Source organism: Dermacentor andersoni, chromosome 2 (assembly GCF_023375885.2).
Source record: "Dermacentor andersoni chromosome 2, qqDerAnde1_hic_scaffold, whole genome shotgun sequence".
NCBI classification, from domain to species: domain Eukaryota; kingdom Metazoa; phylum Arthropoda; class Arachnida; order Ixodida; family Ixodidae; genus Dermacentor; species Dermacentor andersoni.
The window spans coordinates 23,015,102-23,041,075 of record NC_092815.1 but is presented as its reverse complement, the minus strand read 5'-3'; the positions used below and the strand labels follow the sequence as shown (position 1 = coordinate 23,041,075).

Here is a 25,974-nt window from a genome sequence, read left to right as displayed (position 1 = left end):
GGCCGCCGTCTTTTTCTCGCCGTAGGAGGCTTGCGCTTGCGTTTTCCAAGGGCATGCTTAATTTAAAAGTTCTTTTCGAACGAGCGACGATCCATCACTGACCTGGGAGCTTTCATAAATCCGAATTCTGCGAGTGTCAAAGACACCGGCGTGGTTTTCAAAGCAGACAACTGGGTTCCACTGTGGTTGCCAGCTTGCCTGCTGCTGCAGCAGCAACCAATGGCGCAACGCCTTTCAGTACGGCAACCAATCGGAGGCCCGCTTTCATCGCAGGGCCCGTGTGACCGCCTCTAGCAGACCCGCGCTTCTTTTGTGTTTGTGTGTTTGTTACAAGATGGCGACGACCGAAGAATTCAGAAACGGAATGGCGAAACTTCGAGCTTTCGAACGATACCAAGATGGCGGCGTTCGGTGGCGGGAAAGACGAGTTAGGGCCCCACGAACTGCGGTGATTTTACGCGATTTAAAGCTGTTTTCTCGCCCTACGCACTGATAAATTAATTTTTTTCAGGCACTTTTAGTGCGTTTTCAGTCAAACCATTTTTATACAATGTAGATTAGGCATTGCAGATACCGAAACGCGTCGTTGCCAAAAGTCGATCTTTTTTTTCGATTTTCGCGATCTGATCCCCGCGTCCCCCCTTAAAAGAAACTGGCTAACTAACTTCTGCCAAAAACCTTTCTCGCTTATGATGGCACGGAACAGAATTCCTTCCTTGTGCGATATTGCTGTGAAAAACACTGTTACTGGAACACCTTTACAATCACTTGCAAACTATTGCCTTCACTAACTTCGAAAGGTTAAGTTCTATGCATAGTTTTATTGCATGTTTCTTGACTCTTGTTGCTTTTTCTTTGACTGGGACAAAGTTTTTTCTACAGCTTGTTTGTCTTGTTGTTAAACACACCTCCTGGGAAAACTACGAAATGTCCTTCCTTGTGTCAGACTGAAGAAGTTGGTGGTCATTTTCTTTGAAAAATGTTACAATGGTCCTTGTAGCGTCTCTGGACTTGCCAGACCCCACCTTGTTGGGAGCTGTACCAAGGGCATCAACACCTTCCAAAAGGCATGTCTCCTGGTCTTCACTGGTGGCTTTCTTTGGTGTGTGTCTGTTTAAGGCCTAAAGTTCATAGGCTGGTACAGTGAAACCTCGTTAAACCGTAGTTGGCTGGAGCTCGAAAAAAGTACGTACTAAACGGTAGCACTGCTTAACTGAAATAGCATGAGATCGCCCACTTACCTGTCAAAACTGGAACTCGGAGAGAGTGCGATGAAAGGGGGAAAAGACTTGCAGTATTTATTCACTTCGCACGACAAAAGTGTTATTTTCGTTTGATGCCGCGGCGGCCTGGCAGCGACGACAGCGGCCTCAGACTTACTGAAGCTGCGAGCCAGCTTTTCAGCCAGCCCCCTCTTCTCGGCAAACACTCGCATGGCAGATTCCTCGTTGGCGTTGCATGTTCTCCGTGCACGCGGGCAGTAGTGTTGCAGAAGTCGCGAAGCAACTTTTTCATTGCGGGGTGCTGTTCTCGTCGCAACGACTGCAATCATGAGGCTGACATAACGCGCATCTTCTGCCACTGCTGGGTCTGAATCACCCGTGCGGCCGCTTTTCATGTCGTCTTCTTCACTGTCGCTAGGCGACATTTCAGCAACAACAGAGGCAACGATGGCAAAAGGTCAAACCTCATAGCCGACACCTCTTCGCAGTCGCAGCAGCGTCTTTCTTATCGGAGCTTCAGATAAAGATGCTTCGGGCATCACAACGCTCTCTTGGCTCTCTGGCACGGTGCCAAAATGATGTTGATGTTGATGTGGCTTCACGTGCAAATGCACAGGGCGCTTGGAGGCCGTCGTTCTGATCTCTGAGGCTTGTTGTTCTGCCAAGCCCGTGCCAAGCCCGTACAAGTTCGTATATTCGCCTCGACCTGTGTTAATCCCTGTATTGAAGAGTACGGTGCGACTGCCACTCCCCACTTTCTCTTTGCTGAGTGGCGCGGTGGCTCCGCGTTCGCTGGATCATGCGTCGCGCGCGTGTGGTTATGGGTTCAAGGGTTCTGCCCTCTCCGCTGGTTTGAAGGTTTTTGTTTTTCTTCTGTTGGTGTGCCGTTGCCCCTCCGAAAAGAGTGACTCGATTGCTGCTTTCGCTCTCTCGCCGCACCCTCGCTTCCAACTTGCAGCAGTAAACGTAAAGCCCTTCGAACTTTGTTTAGCCTTTTTCCATCTCCCTCTGTCTTCTTGATCACGCAACGTCCCATTTATCTCCGTTGTGCGGGCGACTGAAAGCGCTCCTCCGCATCCTCCCTGCGCGCGGTTACTTTCGGATGGTTCGGCGCGCGGGACCTTCGTCTGCTCATTGGAGCGGTGGCTCAATTCCGATTCAGAATACGAGCCGAGCTCGGATTCGGACTCGGGCAGAATCGTATGCGAGGAAGAGGGTTCCGCGTCGTCAGATTCGGATGTTGAACGGATTTTATAGTCAGGCTGATGATGATGATGATGTTTACTAACAACAGCTGCAGAACACTTAAATGTGCATATCGCATTGACTATGTTATTTGTATACCAATCATAATCAAAAATAAATTGCTATGTTCATTCCCTGTTATGCTCGTTCCCTGAAACCAAGCCGACACTGGGGGTGCGTCACGGCCAGGAAGGTCCGACAGCGAAAGGGTTAATGCCTGACCAGTTGCATTAGTGATAGGTCTGTTTTTCTGTTTGAAAACGAAATGCAGCTGTTAAAAACGTCATTGTAATCGCTCTAGGCAACACTGACGCATACATGCGCGTTCGTTGATTCTCCATGCTCTGCTGTAAGAATAAAATCAGTTGAAGTTCAGCGCTCGACCTATCATTTCTTACTTGCCTTCCTATGTCTTCCTTTTCCTGTCAGTGCAACAACGTACTTACTAGATCTGAATCAACTCGCCAAGCAACAAGTTCCCCCTCCCCCCCCCCCCCCCCCTTTCAGTATGTGAGCAAATAGTTTGATGGCAGTGTTGCCTCCAGTCATTCATATCTGGAACAAAAACACACTACAAGCCCTTTAATGCGTGCAAGGCTTGCTATGGCCTGGTGACGTGGGCTTTTATGATTAGCCTTGTGATCGGTATATCGAAGAGCATTCCACAGTGCGAAAGACGTGCAGCATTTGTCTGCAAAAAGAATAAATAAAAAATTATGCTGATCCACGCATTCTGGGAATTGATCTAAACGAAGCTTTCTGTATTGCTTGAGTTGATTCACGATAATAGGCAGGGATGTTTATGGAAAATGTCTAATTTCGTCAGTGTTTAGTGCATTACTAGAGTGGTCAGTTAATGTTAAGCATTACTTGCATGCACCACTTTCGTTTATCTACGTTGCACATATAACGCACTGTGAGACGTGTTTGCTTAAGGCATTGTTGTGCGCCATTGTTCATAACCTCCAAAAAGGTTAGCACTGTCATTGCCTCACAGGGCGCAATGCATTGTGGCAGAAGTTGTTAAACTTCAATTCAATTATGGGGCTATACGTGCCAAGCCCACAGTCTGATTTTTTTAGACGCCTGTGGCTGTGGGGGACTCTCTTTTAATTTTGACTATCTGGCATTCTCTAACTTGCACCTAAATCTGAATACATGGGCATGTTTGCATTTCGCTTCCGTGGCGTCTTCTAGATGGTGTGGTGCTTTAATGCCACTTTGTGTCTGCATACAATACGTCAGTTGTCTGCTTGACAAATTTGCAAGGTGTTTATTTTTCAAGAATAGCAAAAACGTTCAGTCACGTACCTTGTATTTATATTGATCTTGTTTGACCTCAATTTCTGCTGTGTATAGTTGTAGCTTTCCTTGCCTTCTTACGTTGCCTTCTGCTTCTCTCGTGCTCCCCCCATGTATCCGAACTGCAAGCAAAGGGTAACTTTTGACTGTTCACTTGTTCATGACTGTGTTGGCTCTGGACTGTTATGCATCAATACAAAGGTATAAGCGCTGCAGATTGTGCAGAGCTTTTACAGGAGGTCACGGATAATTACAGCTGTCTAGATGCCATGTAAAGGTCCAAGCTCGCGTCTTTCTCGCGTCTCCTTTCCTTTCTTCTGTGCTTCTGCCATTTATATAAGACGATGAGCAAAACGAGAACAAGGTGAAAGCAGGTGCCAATGTTTCGGCAAGTGGACTTGTCTTCTTCAAGGCGACATATGCTTTTCTCACATTCTTCTAAAGGGGAGAAGGCGTAAGGAGGGTGGGTGCGGCAATGAGCGAAGGTGTGTTAGCGGCGAGAGTGTCGAATTGAGAATAAAGGAGCGCTGTACACAAGACCAGGGACACGGCCATCCGTCAATCACATGTCAACGCCCGTGCGTCAGCCGGCATGTCAATGATGTGCACAGCAGCCCTCATTACTTTTTTCGCTTGGGGTCGTCGGCTATCGTGTCTCTGACAGAGATAATAGAAGGAGTGGTAGAAACAGGTGCTCATGAAAAAAAAGAAAGGAAATACTGAAATGGAATAAATAAATAAAGGGGAAAAAATAGAAACGAGAAGGAGAAACCAAACTAAGTGTTGTTGCCTATACCTTGCAATTTAGCATAGCGAATAGATTCTAAAGCTCTCTCTGAAACGTTTATGCCTATTGGTTGCAATGTATTGAACTTATGGATAAGGTGTGATTCTCTGTATTTTCTTTCTCGTTCTGTCTGATCTTGGTGCTAGTGGCTTGAAACATTCTTATGGCTTTATTTACTACGCTCTATCTGCCTTTATTGGCCTAAAGTTCAAAGCAATCCTATTTTTCTAAATGCAAGAACCAATGAGGCTATGTGCACATGTATAATCATTGCACATTGTTTCACTTACAACTGAATATTTGGTTAGAAATTATAAGTTGGAAAGTCACAAATCCTCTTGAAGCGAGAGTGACAGGCAAATCCATGTAGTAACCTTCATTCGCATGCTGGCTTAATGGCCATGCCTGCAACATCTGTAGAGAGTAGCACCACGGCTACATCTAGTAAAGTGTTGTAGGGAACTCTATGTATTATGCAATGCAAAATTCTGAAGGCTGAAAACATGTGGTGCAGCTTCCTTGCCACTAGCTTAGCAAAATAAATATTCTTCTTAATGTGCTTTTGAAATGAAAGGGACGGCACATTGGCCATTTTGTTGTTGCCAACCTATGTGAAAAAATCCTAGCGAAAACTTGTTCTTTCACTATCTTGTAATGACAGTAGTAAGGACACTTGCTCTGACAATTACGCTGTTGCCAGTGCCGCAAATGTGGTTTTGATTTTGAGTCCTATCGTAACACACAAATTGTAAGTTGCAAATTTTGTCTGAAACTCTGCCACGGCAGGCCACAAATCAGCATTTTCAGCAAGAGAGGGTGCGTCTTCAATGCATTCATTGTCTAGCACTGCTAAGGCAGATGACAAAGAGACAAATATGACAAAGGAGATGCTGCAGCCATTGCACTCATGATTGGGGTCACTAATGGGGTCAGGCATGTGTCGCTGTGGAATGGCCACAAAATTGATTAAGGGCAACTTTAAAATTTTTCTTTGCTAATAGCCAACATCTTCTGCCGAATAAGTAGAAATAAAATATACAAAAATACTTTATCAGACTAAACTAACTTAGTATTCATATTTAGTGGCCCTTAGAGGGATAAAACCAAGCTTTTTTTTTTATTGATGATGTCAATAATCACCGAACATGTCTCAGAAACGGTAGATCATCCCCTAATCAGTGTAGCACGGCAAGCCTTCAGTGCTGTGAAATACAACTGTGCCTTTTCTTTTTCTCCTGCACTGTCCTTGCAGCCCAGCAATTCCAGCAAGATCCCAATGACCCTACCAAGTGGCAAGTGGTTACTGCGCAACCCGTGGCAGCTCCCGCGGCCAGCACTACCCAAACCCACCTTCAGGCTGCCGGACAGCAGGTAAGCTATATCATTCCATGTGGGCAGTAGTACCCTTGAGAATTATCTTGGTATTTGTGCAGTTCGGTCGCAATGCCGGGGAAAAAGAAAATTAAGGGGGGACCCTGCACCTGAAAACTTCTTTTTAATTCTTTGTCGATATTGATGAAACTTGCTGAGTTTATGTATTTCAATGCGTTAGTTTTAATATACGTCCAGTTTTCTTGCAGAGTAACTAACCTTCCAGAAATTAAAGAAATTCAGCTTTATTGCATAATTTTCTTGCAGGTGAGCTATCTACCAAACTATACATGGCATAATAAATGTCAACATACGAAAATGATGTGGAACTAACAAAAAGTGCATATAAGCAAGTATGGTGTTCTAAACCAATTTTATATCAAATGAGAACATTGCAAACTTCAGTGAGAGAAATCCATCTAACTGCTAAAAAAGCAAACAGTTTATTTTTATTTTCTATTTCTAATAAATGCAACAACGTTGTTTCGTTGTTGCTTTGCCTTTCTGAGGAAAAAAAAGAACTACCATGACAGCACAAGTTGAAGCAGAGATAATGCACCTGCAATACGGCATCATCATCATAATTGTGGTTTTGAGAAAACAACAAAAAGCATTTCACAACTGATATATCGAAAGAAAGTTTGAAAAAACGGCTTCCGCGTTTCTGCCATTTATATATGACGATGAGCATGCACTGCAAGTACGTTCACTTCAAAAGGATTACATGTTTTCGGTCCCTCAATTCCCCGCGAGATCCGTCCCAACGCAACTTCACCACAGATCTCGCAAATCACAGTCAGTTTAGTAGCGAGGCCATAATCCTGATCACTCCGCACCAGCTACACAGAACCACCGCAAGTACTACGCCAGAAAACGCCGAGAAGCTTGAGTAGCGGGCTTCGTTACCGAGGCTGTTGCACTATCAGCAGTCGGATGTTCAACGAAACGCCGAATCTTTCGCTCCATGGCCATCATAGATGCAGTCTTGTCGAGCGTAGCTTTCTCATGTGCTCTTAACTTATCCACTTCCTCTTCAGTTACGACAGCCATGTTCAATTCTTACGTGAGTGTAACCGTCGTGTGGATACGCATGATCCGGCAAAGCAGTCGAGGTGTCGACGTTCGGCAGCGGTACGACTTCAGCGGCGAGTTGCCGGGTATCCTGTGCCGACTACAACGACGGAATCGCTTTCGGAAGTTTATTGCATCTCGTACGTTTTCGCCCGTAACAATTCACAGAATTTGCGCTGTTACTAGCAGGGTAGCAGAATTCACAGAATGAAACTTTGTCGGACCTCCAGCATATCCAGCATTGCAGTCGCAAGACTAAGACGAAATGGTGGCTGTTTTCATCATTTGAGCGCTTGTGGTCCTTGGAGCCAATCATGACTCGCCATCATGATCACATGCTCAAACTGGCCAATAATAGCACACGCCATGAATTTCTTTTTCGGTTGTTTTTTTTTTTTTTTTCGTGACCGCAGCGGCGGCGATGTTGCCGACCGATGAATAACGAAAGCCAGAAATGTGAGCTTTCGAATGATTCAGAAATGGCTCTGGCAGAGGGCATATTTATTGAGTTATGCGCGACAAAAGTTGGGCGCGATTTGTCCCCAATTTAAAGGGCAACGCTTGAGGATTGGCATCTTTAGATCACGATAATAAAAGAACCACGCAGTATTTTGTAGCCAAATTTCCTAGATGGGCGCGGAAACGCGTCAGGAACGTGGAAAGTAAAAATTGAAAATTCTAATCTTGGACTGCTTTTCATTCCCAAAGACCCGAGTTCCCTCCCCCCTAAGGGAAAGAATAAAGCAGTGATACTGGACAGCTACTGAATAGCAGAGTTTAGCATCAAAGACAGCATCTGTAGTACAGTTCACTCTCGATATATAACAAACACACTTGTAGCAATATATCTGATATAATGAAGTAAATTTAGATTTTTTCTAGGCAATACATTCGAAACCCGCAATAACGAAATCGCCAGGGAAAGCAAAACATTTTGCTTTTGCGGGAATTTCGTTAGCGCGAGAATGAGGCAGAAAAGACAGGGAAGGGAACTGGCTTGCAAAAAAAAAAAAAAATTTATTGCCAAAAGTCAGTCAGCTTACTTTGCCGAGCCTTGCCTTGCAGCAATTTTACTGCTCTCGACTCGCACTGCAAGAAGTGGTCCATTGCCACGTCGTCATCATGCTCACCGAAAAATGATCGAATTACATCGAAGGTATTCAACACATCCCGCGAGTTCGCAGTCCTCTCTTGATTTGGTGTCTGGTGGTCGTCGTCGTCGTCGGCACCTTGGCAAACGCTACTTATGATGACTTCATCAGTCACCTCTTCATGGACGACAACACCTTCATCCACACAAAGGAACTCATCGATGCTGAGGCCATCCGGAACACCATCTGTCACGGCAGAAAGTTCATCCCGTGCGTGGGCCAGCGATGGCGGCACTGCGTCGTCAGCACTGTCAACTAGTGCACCTTCAGGCGAATCTTCTTGCGATGCCACTGGATCAGCGCATGATGCTTGCCGAGTGGCAATGAAGCCGGCATGATTAAAACAATTAGCTATCACGCCTGGCGACGTCGCAACCCATGCGGCGGCCATCATCTCAAGCGCCATGAACATGTCCACTACGGTGGGACGCTTCAACTGGAGGTTCAGCAGCAGACGCTGAATCAGCCTCTCCTTGTAGGCGCACTTGACGCTACGAATGACGCCTTGATCAAGCGGCTGCAGCACGGAAGTGCAGTTCGGTGGAAAAAAAAAACCAAGCGCACGTTTCCCAGTTCCACGTCATCGACATGATGGGCACTGCAATTGTCCACAAAAAGGCAGACCGATCTGCCTGCCTTCCGCATGTCCGTATCGAGCCAGCTGCCAAATATGGCCCGGGTCATCCATGCCTTCAGGTTCGCGGTGTACTGTACGGGCAGCCGACGATTTCCCTTGAAGCAGCGGGGCTTCTTACTTCTGCCGATCACAAGTAGTGGCCGTTTATCTGTGCCGTCCATGTTGGTGCACAACAAAATTGTTACACGCCGCTTGCTGTGTTTCCCCCCGCAGCATTCTTGCCCTTTTAAGTCCAGGGTCTTCGATGGCAGCATCTCGTAGAATAAGGCCGTCTCATCTGCGTTGTAAATGTCCGAGGGCTTGTACTGGTCCAATACTTCTTTGTTGGTCAGCCGCCACGACAACGTTGTCAAAGGGTCGACGGCTGCTGCCTCCCCGGAAATGACTTTGGCCACTATGTCGTGGCGGGCTTTGAAACGGCTCAACCAGCCAAGGCTAGCCTTAAAATAAGCGTGCCCGAGAATGCATTCGAAGTCCAGCGCTTTCTGCTGAAGAACTCTGCCAGACAGCGGCACTTTGTTGGCACGCTGTTCACAAAACCATGCAAACACTGCCTTGTCAACGTCTGGAAAAGCCGCAGCGCTCACCGTTTTGTTTTTCGCACTCACACCATTTCCGAGCGCGCCGAGAATGGAGGCCTTGTTTTTCAGAATTGTCGATATCGAACTGAACGCAATTCCATATTCTTCGGCAATATCCATTTTCTTCCTGCCCTTTCCAGCTTGGGCAATAATTTCAGCCTTATCCTGCAGTGTGATAAATTTCCTCTTTTTGGCTGGAGGCGGCATCTTAGCAGGCTGTCAAAGCAAATGGTCCGATCGGCACAGAGACACACAATTGACGCACTCTAGCACCAACGACACTGAGCAAACGACCATGTGCGGCGGTACACAAAGCCCACTGATACTAAAGCGTCATCCGGGTTATCGGAGCCTTCACGTGTAGTAGATGTCGATTTGGCTGCCACGCACGTAGGCGTTTCGCTCCGCATTTAGCACAAGCTGTAATGGCACACAGGATTAAATAAAATGTGCTCACTGCGAGATCGCCTGCGGTTCTTGTCTTCTTTTTTTTTTATTTGTATCATTTAAATGCTAATTGCATTTTTGGCCCGGACACTGCGCAGTCACCCGTTGCGACGGGCGAATGACCACCATCATCATCATCGCTGTCGTCTGTCACGAGAGGTGGTGCGAGGCTTTTTTTATTGTAAACAATGATAGCGGCGGCCACGCAAGTGTGCTGTGGCGGTAGTTAATGCAATTTAAGCGCACAACGAATGCATTTGAGCAGTTTCTGGACACTACTAGTGTTACATGAGTAGATTATTTGCGGACTGTCGTTTCAGAAAATTTCGTTCATGAGGGATTGCTATAGAAAAAAGTTTCGTTGTCGCGAGATAGGAAATGCATTGACTCCTATGGCTGTTCGCCGGGGATCCGAAAATATTTCGTTGCGGCGAGAATTTCGTTCCCTCGGGATTTCGTTACCGTGGGTTTCGACTGTATTAGCATGTATTGAAAATGTGCTTACAATGAGGGTATTTTCATGGCCTATGCTACTTTGTTATAACTATGTTTGACTGCACTCGAAGTTTCTATACAGTCAACAGTCAATTTTCCGGACATGCCCGATAATTCCGACCCCTTCGCGCCACTGCCACATACCCTATAGAGTCAGTGTATAAGAAAAGCTGAAATTTCAGACAAAACTACCCTTGGCCATCTGATTTTCCAAACTTTTTGCCATGACGGCAGGTCAACAGCGTTATCGAAGCAACCACTGCCATTTTGATTATCTCTCCACCTTGAACCGGCACTCTCACATGCAGATCTGCTGGCGGCTGTAGCCGCCAATGCGGCAATGCTAGGCCTACCTGCTTCGATATTTGCTATAAAACTTCTTGCTGTTTGGTTTTTCATTGAAAGAATTTGCTGTTGTCAGCAATGGCGCTGACTCCGCTGTTGTAATCCTCGCCAGTGGCTTCGAAGCTCAGAGAGCACGATGCGGTGCACAATGCTGGCTCCCGAAAGTCAGCTTTGCCCCAATATAGCATTGTTAAGGCAGGGCTACATGTAGTGGAAAACTGCTGTCAAAGTGATGAACTTCACCCAGCGGTGAAAGCTCGACCGTCGTCATATAAAAAACGTAGTGCCACTGACAAAGCGTCCGTTGTACTACCGAGTGTCTTGAGTGTTCGAGTGACTTTAGGGAAAAAGGGGACGAGAGATTATAGTTATAAGCCAACTGTGCCTGGTTTGCAGGATGCTGCATCTGTGTGACCCAGACGGCGCACAGAATGGTTCGCGGCATCGAGAACGAGAGCCACTGACAGGCCCGTTTGACGACAAATTTCGATAATGCTATCCTCTCCAATTATAGTACTAGATGTCACGACTGCCTCTGCGCAGTCGCTTGCAGGATTGCATGTGAAACATCAGGCACACATCGCACACACACGCTATACTGGCTATACACGTACTACAGTACATCGTACATGCACCAAGCTCGTTCCACACCACAGCGTAGTTGGATGGCACAATGCCAGCCCACTGAAATGCTTACAGCTCAATAAAATGTGTACAAATGATTTGTAAACACATCTATGAAATTTTTTTATATTGCTTAGCCATTAACAGATAATAGAATGAAAACTTTCTTTTTGTTTTTGAAAAACACATCTATCGAGTCAGGCAACACAGACAGTTAGGCGGCGAACGCACAGTAGCATAAGCCCCTTTTTTGCTCCATCTAGCCAAGCCAGCAAACAATCTGTGTCCTTCCTGCGTCTATCTCTGCTGTGCAAAGTTCGCCGTGAAAATTTGCTCCGTGTAGCCTGGCTTTAAGTGGTGAAGCATACCAAGAGTGGGAAGGGGCAATTGTCACGGGACACAGTATGTATTTCTTAATTATATATGCGTGCACTCTCCATCTCCTGTCAGAGTACGAGCACTGATATGCGTAATAAGTGTACTGGCAGGCCTTCGGAGCTATTTCAGACATGCCTGGGGCAATTTGAGCCCTTGGGGCAGTAAAAGGCATTCATTCATTTTTTTTGGACAACCACATTCACGGCTGTGAGTGGCAAGTGAATAAGATTTTGTTTCAGACATTCAGTGCTGGTGCTCTTTGAGTCTGATGTTGACGCCTGATCTGCTCTGTCCTGTATGTGTTTTACAACATGATAGTGGTATATTTGGTAACAGAATTTTATAGCACTATTAGCAATGTACGTTTTTTGCTTCACCACTCATAGCAGTAAATGTAGTGGCTCCCCACTTTTCTAAGACACAATGGTGTGTGCACATCAGGGACAGCAGTTTACATAAGAAGTGATTGAGGCATTTCACATTATAAGGAAAGGAGATAGTTGTGTTAGCCAGTGATCCATTGCTCCGTGTGTGACAAGGATTTGTCAGCCCATGTACCGTATTTACTCGCATAATGATCGCACTTTTCTGTAAAAGAATTTGATGCAAATTCAGGGGTGCGATTATTACGCAGGTTAAATTTCCCGCGAAAAGAAAAGAAAATATTTTCATCCCGTGTTTGCTGCGGGATGACAACAGGTCAACAAATAGGCGGCTGCCGCTGTATGTAGTGCGGGACACCAAAACAAAAATGGCGACTGGCGGAGCAAGTCGAACGTGGCAAATGCGATTTTTTTTTTCTTCTCGTGAGTACATTGCGTGCACTGAAACAGTTGCTTCTGTATCAGTAATGAATAATGTTAATATTGGCAACATTGCAACAGTAACGTAGCCATGTCCACTTTGAGGGGACAGAAACAGATGGGCGCGCTTAGCTGCCAGTGACATAGAAAGACATGGAGGGCATGCTGCAGAAACTGCGGCATTTGTCTTCACTACTATCCTAATGCTACCCGTTTCCTCTAAGGGTGGGCAAATATCTTAGCTGTGCTACAAGCGTCAGTGTATGAATAGGGTACACTTCTAACATATCAATGTAAACGTGGCTACTATCGTTGCCACTCGCGATTTGTTGCATGTACGTGAGTGCAGACGAGAAGAATCGAAAGGCACCTTTGTTGTTGTTGTTGTTGACCACAACCATTATAAAGCCTACACATAAAAGTTTGGTTGTAGCTTTTTTTTAGTCATGGAAGTGCGGAAAAGTGATGAAAGGAATGAAATGGGGCATCTGCTTAAGAATGTTTGGTGCATGCAGACCGCTTGGTTTGTCTTGAAGAGTCGTTTGCGTAGCGTTCGACAGATGGTAAGCGCAATCATTATTAGCTAGACTTGGCACACGACATATTGCTGTGGCAAGTTCGGGGTGCCATCATTACACGGGAAATGAAAAAAATCTAATTTTGACGACAAAATCAGGGGTGCGATCATTATGCGAGTAAATACGGTAGATTGCTGTGTAGGTGCAAGTATTCGCTACTTATTTGTGACCACAAACTAATGCTTGCTCCATTTGGGCAGGCTCGTAATGATAATTGCAGTGCTTGGCAGCTTGGAACAGCACTGAACAGGCCAGCAAAAGAAGTGGACAATGGACACTGGATCGGTCACTGAAGTGTTGACCTGCTGTTGTAGGTTCATCTGGTGCAGGCACAAGCCCAAACACTGACTTCAGCCGCAGGAGGTGCATCGACTCCTGTGACGGATGGCAGCGGTGGCCTGGAATCCCCCGACCTGACAGACGGGGGTGCCTCCCAGGGGGCAGCCGATGGGGCGAGCACCCCGACGGGCGCTGGCAGTAGTGGTGGCAATGCTGGCCTCAGGAGACTGCGCCGGGTGGCGTGCACCTGCCCGAACTGTCGCGAGGGTGAAGGCAGGTCAGTGGCACCTCTTGTCATGCCTTGTGATGTGTTTTAATTTTGCTGTTATCAATGGTTCACATCTTTCATTGTCTTGCAAGTTGTGCTGACATTACAAGATTGCGTTTTCACCACAATGTTTGTTTTTATCAGCTTTTAGGCAAACCATGATAACCAGCAATGTTTGGTAAAACTTGCTAAAGCTGTTTGGTGTGTAGGCATTGTGGAGTACTGTTTTATATGAAAGCACAATTTGTTTCAGTAAAATTTGGTACGAATACATGATCTAGTATAACTGGTCCAGCAGCAGTATGAAAACATTTAATGTGGAACTGTGAGACAAATAGTGTAGAAGCCAGGAAAGCATAACAGACAGACCAATTTGGTGGACTGCAAGAGAAAGTGATTAAAAGCTTCAATATATTTCAATGTCGATCAGAGTAAAGCATCCTTAGTGCTGGGACAATGCTTTCTGCCAGTTTGCCTGTGATCTTTTATTGTAACCATCAGCCTCGTGCAGGTAAGAAGGAGCAGAGCCATGATATCTTGCGTCTGGTCATGCAGGAGTAGCGAGAACAAGCGACGGCAGCATGTGTGCCACATAGCGGGCTGTCATAAAGTCTACGGGAAAACGTCTCACCTGCGGGCCCACCTGCGCTGGCACACCGGCGAGCGGCCCTTTGTTTGCGAGTGGCTCTTTTGTGGCAAGCGCTTCACGCGCTCTGATGAACTGCAGCGACACAAGCGCACCCACACAGGTCAGTCTTTTGTTTTACGGAATATACGAATGGACATGTTGGTAATTCGTACTAAATAGAATGGAGCAGTCAGAAAGATGAATGACGAGACAAGATGAAGCATTCACAAGACAACCCTGTGCTTCTTGATCTTGTCTCATCCTTTGTTTTCTTTCTTTTACTACTGTTCTGTCCAGTCCACCTTTAGTAGGGGTGTGCGAATACAGTCCAACCCACTTATAACGATCCCAGATGTAGCAATCTATCCATTATAACGACCATCTTTCAGTGCTTTTGCAATTTTTCTACCCTACCTATTGAAACTGTGCCCAAATATAACAAACATTTTTAATATTGCTGTTATAACAAACACTGAAACACTGTTGTGGTAAAAATAGGGTGCACACAATACGGAAAAAGTATTCTAACGTGGTTATAATGAAACAGGATGTAACGAATTACATGAAATTTCCCTTCAGATCCTTACAGAGTTCCATGAAGTTAAAACCTCAATTTAATGAAGTGAGATTTCGTGCTAACGGATGCACTCGAACCTGTTATAACGAAGTTGAAGGAGAAGCCAAAATTACTTCGTTATATTGACTATTGCCCTTTACTGCAGTATATGCCCAGTGGTGTGCAAAACTTTAAACATGCAAAAAAACACTGGTTCCGCGGCCTGCTATACAGCTACGTGGTTGTATGTGCAATGAAATTTTAATAAAACAGCAGCAAAAGACTCGCCGGCATGTGCAACATGAGACTTTTTAGCACCTGATGCGCCAACCTTTACGTTAGCGTCCTTACGTTTCAATGCGATGGTCTTTCACTTCCGCTTTCCACTTGGCTTGCTCATATTGTGATGAAACAGCGACACAGTCGATGGGAACAGATAGCACGCTGCGATGCAAATCCGTTGTGTTTATGAAGCATGGGGCACACAACACAGGGTGCCAACAACGCAGCTGGGGTGGCATTCTCCATCAGAAAAGCAGGAACAGCTGGGCAAGTTGGTGGGGTAACATAACTATAAAACAGTGTCAGGGACGCAGGCAGCAAGAAAACAACAACGCATTGTCCTGTTGTTTCGTTTCTCTGTTGGCGTCCCTGGTACTGCTTAATGATTACGTGACCTCCATGACCTCTGGCGATAGTTTCACTTTTGATTGATTTTGCGAACCCATCAAATTGTATGGTCGAGAGAGCTTGGCGCAGCACCAGAAACACTGTCGGCTGTATACGTGGATGCATTCAATCAGTGAAAGCGAAACTGCTTGATCCTCTGCTCTCGAGTAGCCCCATGGCTGCCGTGGCTCTGCTGTCAGAATTCATATAACCCATATGTACTCTGCCCGCTTTGTGAGTGTGTCAACTTGGCTTGGCCAGCTCGTGCTGGTTTCACGCAATCTCTAAGGTCACACCTAGCTGCACCAGCCAGCGCGGTGTGCCGCTGTGAGAGAGAGAATTGGAGGCACTGGTTTTTTGGCACGCAAGCATCAGCATAGTTATGTGGCACTGCGCAGCGAGATGTGGCCTCCGAGAGATTGCGATCTCGGAGGGTGCAAATAGTGGCCTAGCTTTGCCAGCTGTGTGCTGCAGCAAGAGAGGTGTGATAAGAAAGTGCTGCTTGCGAGAGTCTACGCACAGCGGTGAGAAAAACCTGTGTTGCTAAATGGCGTATTCAATGCAGGAATTTCGAACGGCCGCGCAGAACAAGTGCCGAACCCAGCGGAAAGCAATATGCTTGACGCACAACTGTCGATACTTTTGGTTTTGGAGACAAATCTAGTTTTCATCCGCCGGTAGAACAATTTTGCTTGGTTAAAATGAGGTTCTGGATATATGGATCTTGTGGGGATTTCAAGGGGAATTACATTTACTTACTAATATCCTGTCTCGTTAAAACGAGGTTCAAATGTATAACAAACTACATTCATCTCCGAAATAAAAAAATACCCTGCCATTGCACACCAAGTACATTGCTTACTGTGGGGTTCGGCACTTGTTTGTTGTGGCAGTTCCAAACTCCCATGCCTCCATGTTGAATACCTCATTGAGCAGCAATGGTCTTTCTCACTGCTGCGCACTTGCGCACAATCAGCAGCTCATTATCGCACTTCTCCACTGACCTCTCTCTCTTGTGCATGCCTGGCTGCACAAGGCATGCCACGCTGTGCAGCTATGCACGGTGGTGCCAAAGATTAGCGCATCCACTTATGCGCGGCACACTGCGCAGGCAGCCAAAGCTGGGCGTGGCCTTCGAGATCTCTCAGGCACAATCACGGGGGGTCATGCGCAAGCCTGCCCGAGTTGCACCATGCTGCATGGTTACGCATGGCAGTGCGAAAGATTAGTGCATTAGTAACTTCTCTCTTTCTCTACGGTGTGCTGCGTAGGCAGCTGCAGTTGGGCCTGGCATCAGAGACCTCCGCAATGCAATCTCGAAGGTCACACCCAGGCTGTGCATTCACTTCTACCTCTCCCTGCGGTGTGCCACACAGGCTGGCAGCTGGGCGTGGCATCCAAGATGTGTAGGCATCAGTGCAATCTCAGAGGCCACGAGCCAGCCGAGCCAAGCCAGTGCGGCTGTTTGCTTGCTTCCTCGATCACACAGAGAAGCACTGTGGTGTGTACCACATGCTGCTCGACCGCAACTAGCCAAATGGAAAGTGGACAGAAGAGACCATCACAATGGAACAGAAGGCAGCTACCTAAAGGCTGTTGCGTCAAGTGCCAAGTCCCATGTTGCACACACTGAAGATTCTTTTGTTGTTATATTCAAATTTCACCACATCCGTGGCCATATAGCAGTTCCGTGGTCCGCCAAGCCATCTTTTTATTTCCACATTTGCAACCGTACACCCCATTGGGCATATATTGCAGTAAATAACAATGATGAATACAACGAAGCAACGGATATAACGAGGTCATTTCTGCTCCCCCTTCAACTTTGTCATAATGAGGTTCGAGTGTACAAAACAGGCCTTTTGAAGCACGAGTTGGGTGTGCAGCATGTGCTTCCCTGCTCCAGTCCTACTGTTATCTGGAGATTACGCTTCGTCGACAGTTCGTCTGCATTGTTGCTGATAATGAATTATGATGACATTCATTATTTTGAGCTTTGTATTTTTTCTTCCGAGGTGACACAGAAAACATAACTTTTCGGCTCCCTGTACGCTCAGCATCGTCTGACTGACACGCAGCCATAATGGCAGCATGTATGCCATAGTAGTTTCTGTTTGATGCCAACTAGAATGCTTTGTTCTTGTATCCAGAATCCACTCAAGTCCTGCCGATTGCGTAGTAATCGCAAGCTCTTGAAGAAAAATGGTGGCTGTGCTCATGATTTTGAAATGACTGGTGATCAGAATTAGGAAACCTTTTGAAAGAACTTTGAGGCTGGAGATCATTCTTGAGTTTCACTTTAAACACACACACACACACTGCCGTCCGTGTTTTCTTGTCTCCATCCACATTAGCCTTGCACTGTAAACATATTTTGGGATGACCCACCAACTAGTCCAAACATTTACCTTGCACAAATTCAGCACATTCTTCTAAAATGAAAATTCGCAGCTACTGTGATAACCGAAATATAGGCAGAGTTTTTTCCAAAATGTGTATTTAGTAGAAAAGTGCCTGGTCACTATTAGACAAGAAAGAAAGAAAACAAAAATGTGAGCGTCATCACTTTTGTTGCTGTTGCAATTGTGAATGTGGGAACAGCGCATACACTGTGCAAATGTGCTTTGCTACCGCCTTTATGTGCAAAATTAGCAAATCTCAGCTCGACTTGAGTGCTGCATTTGAAAACAATGTGGTAGAATATGCAGAAGCAAATGGGAGCATGGCAGCACTCCACTATTTTAGTATAGTGTGCTAGGACTACAGAAAAACTTCAGTTTGGCCTAGTTGGTGTTTAGTTGGTGTTTACTGCATATCATATTGACCGCAAATAAAGACTGGGACAGCGGAAGAAAACACATAAACGAACACGGGCAGTAACTAGTACTAGTCCTAGATGTGCTTGGACTAGTAGATTATAATTTTAAGGTTTCAACTAACAAAGTGAAATGGTGCAACTGTAGACTTTCATCGATACCTTCATTCTGCTGTCACTATGCGTACTGAACTTGAAGACACCACAGAGTAGTTTCTATGCGAGCATTGCACATGAGTTCTCTCAGTAACAGCAGGTTTAATTCATCGTGAAGGCCAGTTCAATTCACTCATAATCACACAGCAGGCTTCGCTTAACAAAGAAGGCTTGACATCATGAGAGGGGTTGTTACTTGTTAATGCTTTGTGATAAGACTGCGGTAGAAATATGACTGTCTCTCATTGCATATTTTGAAGAGTGAGTCCACCTATATTAACTACTGATATAACGACCACTTTTCATGAAACTATCGAGTTCATTATAAACGGGTTCAACTGTATTTGAAAAATTTGGATAACGAATTGAAAATATTTCAATACAATTGAGTGTTTAAATCAAATGACTTCCATTAATACAGCTGTGTAATACAGCTTTGTTATGCAGTAAAGCACACCAAGTAAGGAAAAGTGCCACTGTTACGGGACATAGCATGTGTTCCTTAATTTACGCATGTACATGTGCCATCAAGTGTTTTATTGCATCCTGCTTTGTGCTTGCAATCACACGACCTTCTCCTAGGTAGTATGTTCATTGTGTAAGCTGACTTGCATGCTCATCTTTGTTGCATCGGCCACCATGACCATTTGTGCAGTGTCATGCAATAATATGCACACAAAGGTTAGATAAATGTATAGGCTATGCCAACTACTGCATTGCTGATAATATTAATTATTTGTGTCTTAAGTTGTTGTGCTGCTATATTGATTAACCTTGCTAAGAAAAGAAAAGCTGGTAGTCGGGACTACGTTCTGAAATATTTGCGGTTATGACTATTCACACCTTATAGAATATTAAGCAGTATTGAAAATAAATACTAATAAATAAAATATTAAAGCTATAATATTGTATTTGTACTTGAAATTCTGAATATTTTCACATATTTCATGCAAGAATAAATTTATGTCAAAACGTTTCTTTCTAGCCCTGTATCAAGGAAAGTGAGCGCATAATGCTACACAAAAGAAATGTTATTGCACTTGTAAAAAACAAAAGAGCTGCAGTCGTCCCCTTCCATCCCAAATTATTATACTGTAGACTGGTGAACATGCAAACAAAGTTCATTTTTACTCTCAGTGGTAATGGTAGGTCAGCAAATGGTGCGAAATACAGTAATTTTATTACTTTTTGAGTTAAAGTATATGATAAATGCGGGGAAAAAATGCATGTTCACATTGAAAGTTGGGAAAGTATATGGGCACCTTAGAACACAATAGAAAATGTCCAGTCTTGCTTATCTTTTTTATTTACATGTAGAAGTACGGGAAGGTAGGCTCAGTCAGAGCTGTGGTAAAGAATTACGGCAGATGTGTGAGGCACACCTCAATGGCTCTGCCTTTTCACCTTGACCCTGTTTTTCACTGCAGGGGAAAAGCGCTTCCAGTGTGCTGAGTGCCTGAAGCGCTTTATGCGCAGCGACCACCTGTCCAAGCACCTCAAGACCCACCTTAGCAAAAAGGGCGCGATCTCCGGCGTGAGTGCAGCGGCCAACGCCTCACATGATGACTTTGCCCCAGACTCCTGTGACCTGGAGATGTCTGTTGACGTCTCGGACCACGACCTCTCGATAAACGAGTCGGCTCTTGCCGAGAACAATGGCACCACACATGTCCTCTCCACTTGAGACTGCACATCTTGCCAGCCCTGTGCATTTCATCACACATCTGATTCCTATTTGCTGTGTTTCCCACAACACTTGTTGTGGTGTTAGATTCGTGCATTGGAATGTTCAACGGTCTTTGAATCATTTGTGCAACAAGTCTTGAGAATAGCACTGCATCTATGTCCTGCTTTGAGATAGCACAGCAGATAGTACAAGAGATTTTGTTGCGTTTGTATGTCAAAACCTTGTCACAATGAAAATTATTAGATGAAATTAACTATTTCCCACAAATTGATGTAAGGAACCATTTAGTGTGTCATGGAATATTTACTGATCATTTCAAGATTTACTGATCATTTCAAGCCAGTTAGGCCGAAATATTGTGCTATGCAATGTTTCTAATAACTTGCCTGTTGCAGTAGTTAAAAACTTTCAAAATTATTATGCACCAAACTGCAGATTTGGAGGCCATTCTACTTTCACACTCTGCTACCACAGTCTCCCAACACCACCACACACTACCACACACTACCAAAGGCTGTGCACATTACATGCTGTGACTTGGTTGAGTTTTCTGGACTATCATGCCAAGCTCCGGAATAAAACTTGAAGAGCCCATTGTGCAACTTGAAGCACATGCTGCGCCGTCTGAATGCAGATGTCGTGAACTGCTGCACACTTTCAGTAAAATCAGTGGGCTCGCAACTTCACGTTGCAGCTTGCATGCTATCAGCATATTGTGAGTGTGTCACTAAGGCAGTGCAAGCCTCTGATTTCACACAGTGCTCATTGCTGAATAAGGTAGTTTAATGAAATAGCTTTTTTGTTCAAGTTTAAAGGCGTCTGCTTGCATCCAGCAACAAGCATTGTACAAAATCTGAAGACTTGCAGTGCTCTGCCGGCAGACTTGCAAAATGGCAACAAGCCAAGTGATCACCAAACAGCATTAAATCAGGAGTTTAAACCCTTTGACTTGACTGAGCATGTAGAGCAGTTCATTGCGGTTGCAGTCAGATAGGGTGCCACATATCGCAATCTGCAAGAGCAAATTGAAATTATTTGTCAGAAAAAGATATTGCCCTGTGCACTCTTTTTTTTTTTTCATATTTTTTTGTGTTCCACAACTGTCCCTCCTCCTGTGGGCAACATTGGCTGTGATGTTCATAACGAACTAATTTAGGCTCCCTGTTTAAACGTCATTATAGCGAGGTTTTGCTATAGTTAGACAAAAGTGGACACACTCACAGTAATAGTGTACTCTTATTGTGCCAGAAGAAATGCAGGTTGGTGTGAAGCTCAGCCTGCCTAGTAGGCTGAGAAAAAGCTGTGGGTGCGAGGAAGCAGAGACGCGAGTAATTAGTCAACAAACTTCTACAGCACAGCTGTTCGCAGTACAGGTTTGGATGCATAGAAAAATTAATAGGAGGCCTGGCGTCCATAACCAGTGCGAAAAGTACAGCAGTAGCTGTGCCACATTAACAAGGTCTTTGGTGAGCTCACTGATTCAATCAATGATGTGCACAGGACAAGCTGCTGTGTGTGACTGTAGGCCATAAAAATACTGTTAAATGTGGGAAATACAGCAAAAGAAACTTTTTGCAGCAGGGACACTGAATAGAGCACTCTTAGTTTCAATATTGGCATGTGAGTGCAGCTAAAAAAGGTGCAAGTTGGAAGTCTCACATTTCTTTTCAATTTTTTATTAATTATTGCTTGCTATATCACGCTCATGTGTTCTTGTTATGAATCTAAAAAAAAAAGTGAAAGCACTGTTTGAACATAAAGCTTATATCGGTGGCTCATGAAATTGCTTATCTTGTTGCGCTTCACTTATCATCTTCATCATCAGCTTATTTTATGTCCACTGCAGGACGAAGGTGATCTCCAATAACCTGTGTCCTTTGCCAACCGATTCCAACTAGCGCCCGTGAATTTCCTAGTTTCATCGCCCCACCTAGTCTTCTGCCGTCCTCGACTGCACTTCCCTTCTCTTGGTACCCATTCTGTAACCCTAATGGTCCCAACGGTTATCTAACCTGCGCATTACACGACCTGCCTAGCTCAATTTTTTTCTCTTAATGTCAATTGTAATTTTGGCTATACCTGTTTGCTGTCTGATCCAAACTGCTCTCTTTCTGTCTCTTAACATTATGCCTAGCATTCTTCGTTCCATCACTCTTTGCGCGGTCCTTAACTTGTTCTCAAGCTTCTTTGTCAGTCTCCAAGTCTCTGCCCCATATGTGAGCACTACACTTACTATGATTTGACAAATGCCATCCGCCACTGCAACTGTGAGAAACTGACAGCACTTTGTCACTGAAATTATCCTTTCATGAGCCACACACCCCCTTCTTAAGCGGACACCTTGTCAACTGCACGGTACTCACACTGCACTACAAATTGCAAAATTGTAGTATAGTGTAATTGCACTCATGAGTGATTACTCACAAGAAGAGTTCACTTTACAACTTTATACTTCCTAATTTGTGTTCTCTTTGTTCACACTAGTATGTGGGTATATGGCAGACAATGGAAAAATTGAACGGTTCGGTTGGGCAGCAAAGATGCTTCCAGACTCGCCAGTGCTCTCTTCAGTGACTCTAGCTGTAGTGTATATTTATCCATTTCAACATAATGCCTGCATGAATCTCCAGAAATTGATGAGTATTTGTCCATGGGCTGTGTTATGTCACAAACATCTTTCATAATCATTGGGAGGACATTGTGCTTGCTGATTGTACCATGTACATGTTTGAAGTGTGTGGCAAACTTTGGAGATTGTGAATTTTTATTTTCATCGCTCACTGTAATGCTCTGAAGTGCCATATAGATTTAATTTGTCCTAGATGTTCAATCAAACTGTTGCTGTCACATTCATCAGCTGTATGCGCTAAAGGTTTGCTTTAACAGAAGGGATCACATTACTACATTGCAAATTGATGCTTTTTAAAAATTGTGCTCAGCTGTGCGACCATCATGGTGCAATGGTTGAAACAAGGAGTTAGCAGCTTTCTTCGTTTTCATTACAGCAGGCCTCTCGCCCCTTTGGCTATCTTTAGCATTTCATTTCTGTTTCACATGAAGGTGCTGAGCTTGATTCTGCCATGGTAAAATCCTGGTTTAATAGATTTGCAAGAAGCAGAAGCAATAACTATTACCATGCCAATTTTTTTTTGCTCAAGAATGTAATTGGAAACAGAATCTCTCAAGGATGCATTTATTTTAATTTTATTTTGCAGAGACACCTGTGTGCTTCCATGGTATAATTTGTGTTTTCATTATGTGCAAATGGCACATGCCGAAATGGTTGGTGCTCACAATCATTTGTGAAGAGCATATTTATTTTAATATTAAGTCAGTTGTTGTTTTCTTTTTCTTTTTTCTTTTTTTGCAGACTTATTTCAGCATAATGCACATATGGTAAATGGAGTCAGAATGGCTTCAAAGTACTGGCTGTTGCAATGATTATGAATTCCAGCTCACATTTTAGTCTACTCCAGTCAACAGGAACATAGGAGCTGCCAAAAAGCTGCCAACTTCCTGAAAAATACATGACCAAAACGTGTGGAGGCACCACACACCTTTCTTCATGAATGCATTGGCCCCTTCAATTCAGACTCTATGCCCAAGCCACAAGGACATAGATCTTTCAAGAGTTCTGAAGAATTCCTAGGGCTGTCATTATACGTTTTGTATGTGCTCTTGCGGAATGTGTATTTTCTGTGAAAGTTCATGTCAGAGGAACTGGCATTTCAGCGGTGGAGGTTTAAGTTCAGCCTGTCATTGCAAACAACTCACTTCCTACACCTCACTGTAGAAGAGAACCCAAAGTTTGCCCTCACTGAACATGGTGGTTACATCAGCAAAGTCGTGCTATGTTAGCCCACGACATTTTCTTGCTAGCTACTTCTGAGAAAGCGAGAATGAACTTTCCCTCTTTCAAGGGAAGTTCCCATAATTTGCATTAGTCAGACGATGGCTGCAAGTTTGTTGTTGGGGCTTTGTCGTGGAGAGTCCATTACTTAGACTTTCTGCAAGTTGTAAAGATTAATGTGAAGATTTTATGCTCATATGTGTCGTACCTTGGACACTTTACTCGAGGTGACATTGTGGTGCCGCTTTTGCACTTGTTTGTAATCTTGTGAAGTACAATTTTTGTTACTAATATATACTGAAGCAGCATATCTGCAACATGCACACTGTGTGCCAAGTTTATGGAGTGCTCATCCTGCCTTGCTGAAGATTCTTTTCTTTTTGTCACCTGAGCTTCATCATTGTAGCACTTTTATTTCTAGTGCACACATGTTATAGTCATTTGTGCATGCTGCATTTGTCGTGAGCATATTTGATTGCTATGTGCAGATCATCACATCACTAACATATGAAATCAGTTTTGACTACACATCAACACTGAGCATAAAGACTGCACCAATTTTTTTTTTCTCATTGCTTTTTATCTAGTATGTTGTACAGGTTGTGATGGCCACTTTCATATGACTGATGTAAATACAGACGATGGTGTAGCAAGCTTTCATACTGGGTGTTTTTGCACTTTTCATATGTGAGAAATGAAGTGTTGCAGAGTTTGAATACAGGTACCTCATGTCATCCATTGTTTTGTGTGGTATGGCTATCATCCACAATGACAACTTCTCAATAGGAGCATGTTAAAATGCTACTCTGGCATAAATGTACAGATTTTGAAATTGCAGCTATCACAGTATTGGAAATAATTTAGGTCATTCAAGATTGAAATGTGCTTGTTGATGTTAGCATCTCATTTCTACAGCCCCTTCTCCCATTAAATTAAAAAAAAAATTAAATCATACATTTGCACGGTTTGTGAGGGTTACTCTTTATCATAAGATTGTTGACTAGCACATTTTTGTATATTTTCTGAGCAGGGAAAATGTGTTGCGATGCCAAACACCATGTCATAAACTCAGAAAGCATGTTATTGAAGGTGTCAAATAAAATTGAACAATGTTGAACACCTTACATCCTGTCTTGGTATTGTCATTTTATGATAATCCAAGCTTCTGTTGGGTCTTTGTGTTTGCATGTACAGCTTCGTAGATGGACAAGGCATTTGTTGTTTCCTCTGCACATGTAGCACCTACCCACTGTGGCGGATCGGGAGCGGTTTGCACAAAATGACAAGTTTAGAAAATAAAAACTCTTTCTGGGGCAAAACATGGTATTGCTTTCATACGGGACGTCTCGTACATCGGAAGAGCGTGACAGCTGCGGTAACGCAGGAGTCCTTAACGATGTGGGGAAAAACAAAACTCTTTGGGTAGATGATAGAAAATATTGTTTGCTCAACAACATTAAAAAAAGAAAAGTTACGTTCTCCGGGACTATTTTGCCGCCAAACAAGTCTTCCTTGCTTTTTCCAACTTTCTATCAAGAATGCTAGGTCACGGTGATAACGCGCGTGCCGTTCGTGAACAGGAACTACCGGGCGCACAACGTTAAAAAATAAACGGCACGCGATATAGTTTGGGAGCAAGCCCCAAATGGTATAAACATTTATTAAAGCGAAATAGAAGCCACGAAACATGGCGCATCCACGGCCACCATTGCCGAAGAGGGTGGCCGCCATGGAGGGTGGCTGCCGTGTCTCGCTTAACTATAGTGCTGGCGTCACGAAAGGGTCCAGTAAATTTGCCAGCAGATATACTGCTATGCAATGGGCGCACACATCTTCAAAACATTGCGGCGATATTGTAAAGGAGGTAGTACGTTGCTGCTAGTCTTTCTACTGCTACTGAGGCGCGCATGAAAAGAAATTTAAAAAACAAAAATGGCTGCTTCGACAACACCGCGCGTGCACCGAGTGACGAAACCTAGCCTCTGCGTTATCATTGGCCTAAAACAGGCACGTGTGCGTAACTATCCG

At 44.4% G+C, this 25,974-nt stretch overlaps 1 protein-coding gene across 3 annotated transcripts in view; it reads left to right on the top strand.

The window, feature by feature from the left end:
• Positions 1 to 25,070, top strand: part of LOC126542815 (transcription factor Sp1-like) — a 60,740-nt gene extending 35,670 nt beyond the window's left edge. For 2 of the 3 annotated variants that reach the window (XM_050189923.3, XM_050189925.3), the window contains 4 exons: positions 5,810 to 5,928; positions 13,353 to 13,594; positions 14,141 to 14,334; positions 19,837 to 25,070. In XM_050189923.3, coding sequence (XP_050045880.1) covers positions 5,810 to 5,928; positions 13,353 to 13,594; positions 14,141 to 14,334; positions 19,837 to 20,093 — 812 coding nt within the window. In that variant the 3' untranslated portion in view covers positions 20,094 to 25,070. The remainder of the gene's footprint in view (positions 1 to 5,809; positions 5,929 to 13,352; positions 13,595 to 14,140; positions 14,335 to 19,836) is intronic. The other variant, XM_050189924.3, reaches the window with a different exon arrangement.
• The last annotated feature ends 904 nt before the right edge of the window (positions 25,071 to 25,974 follow it).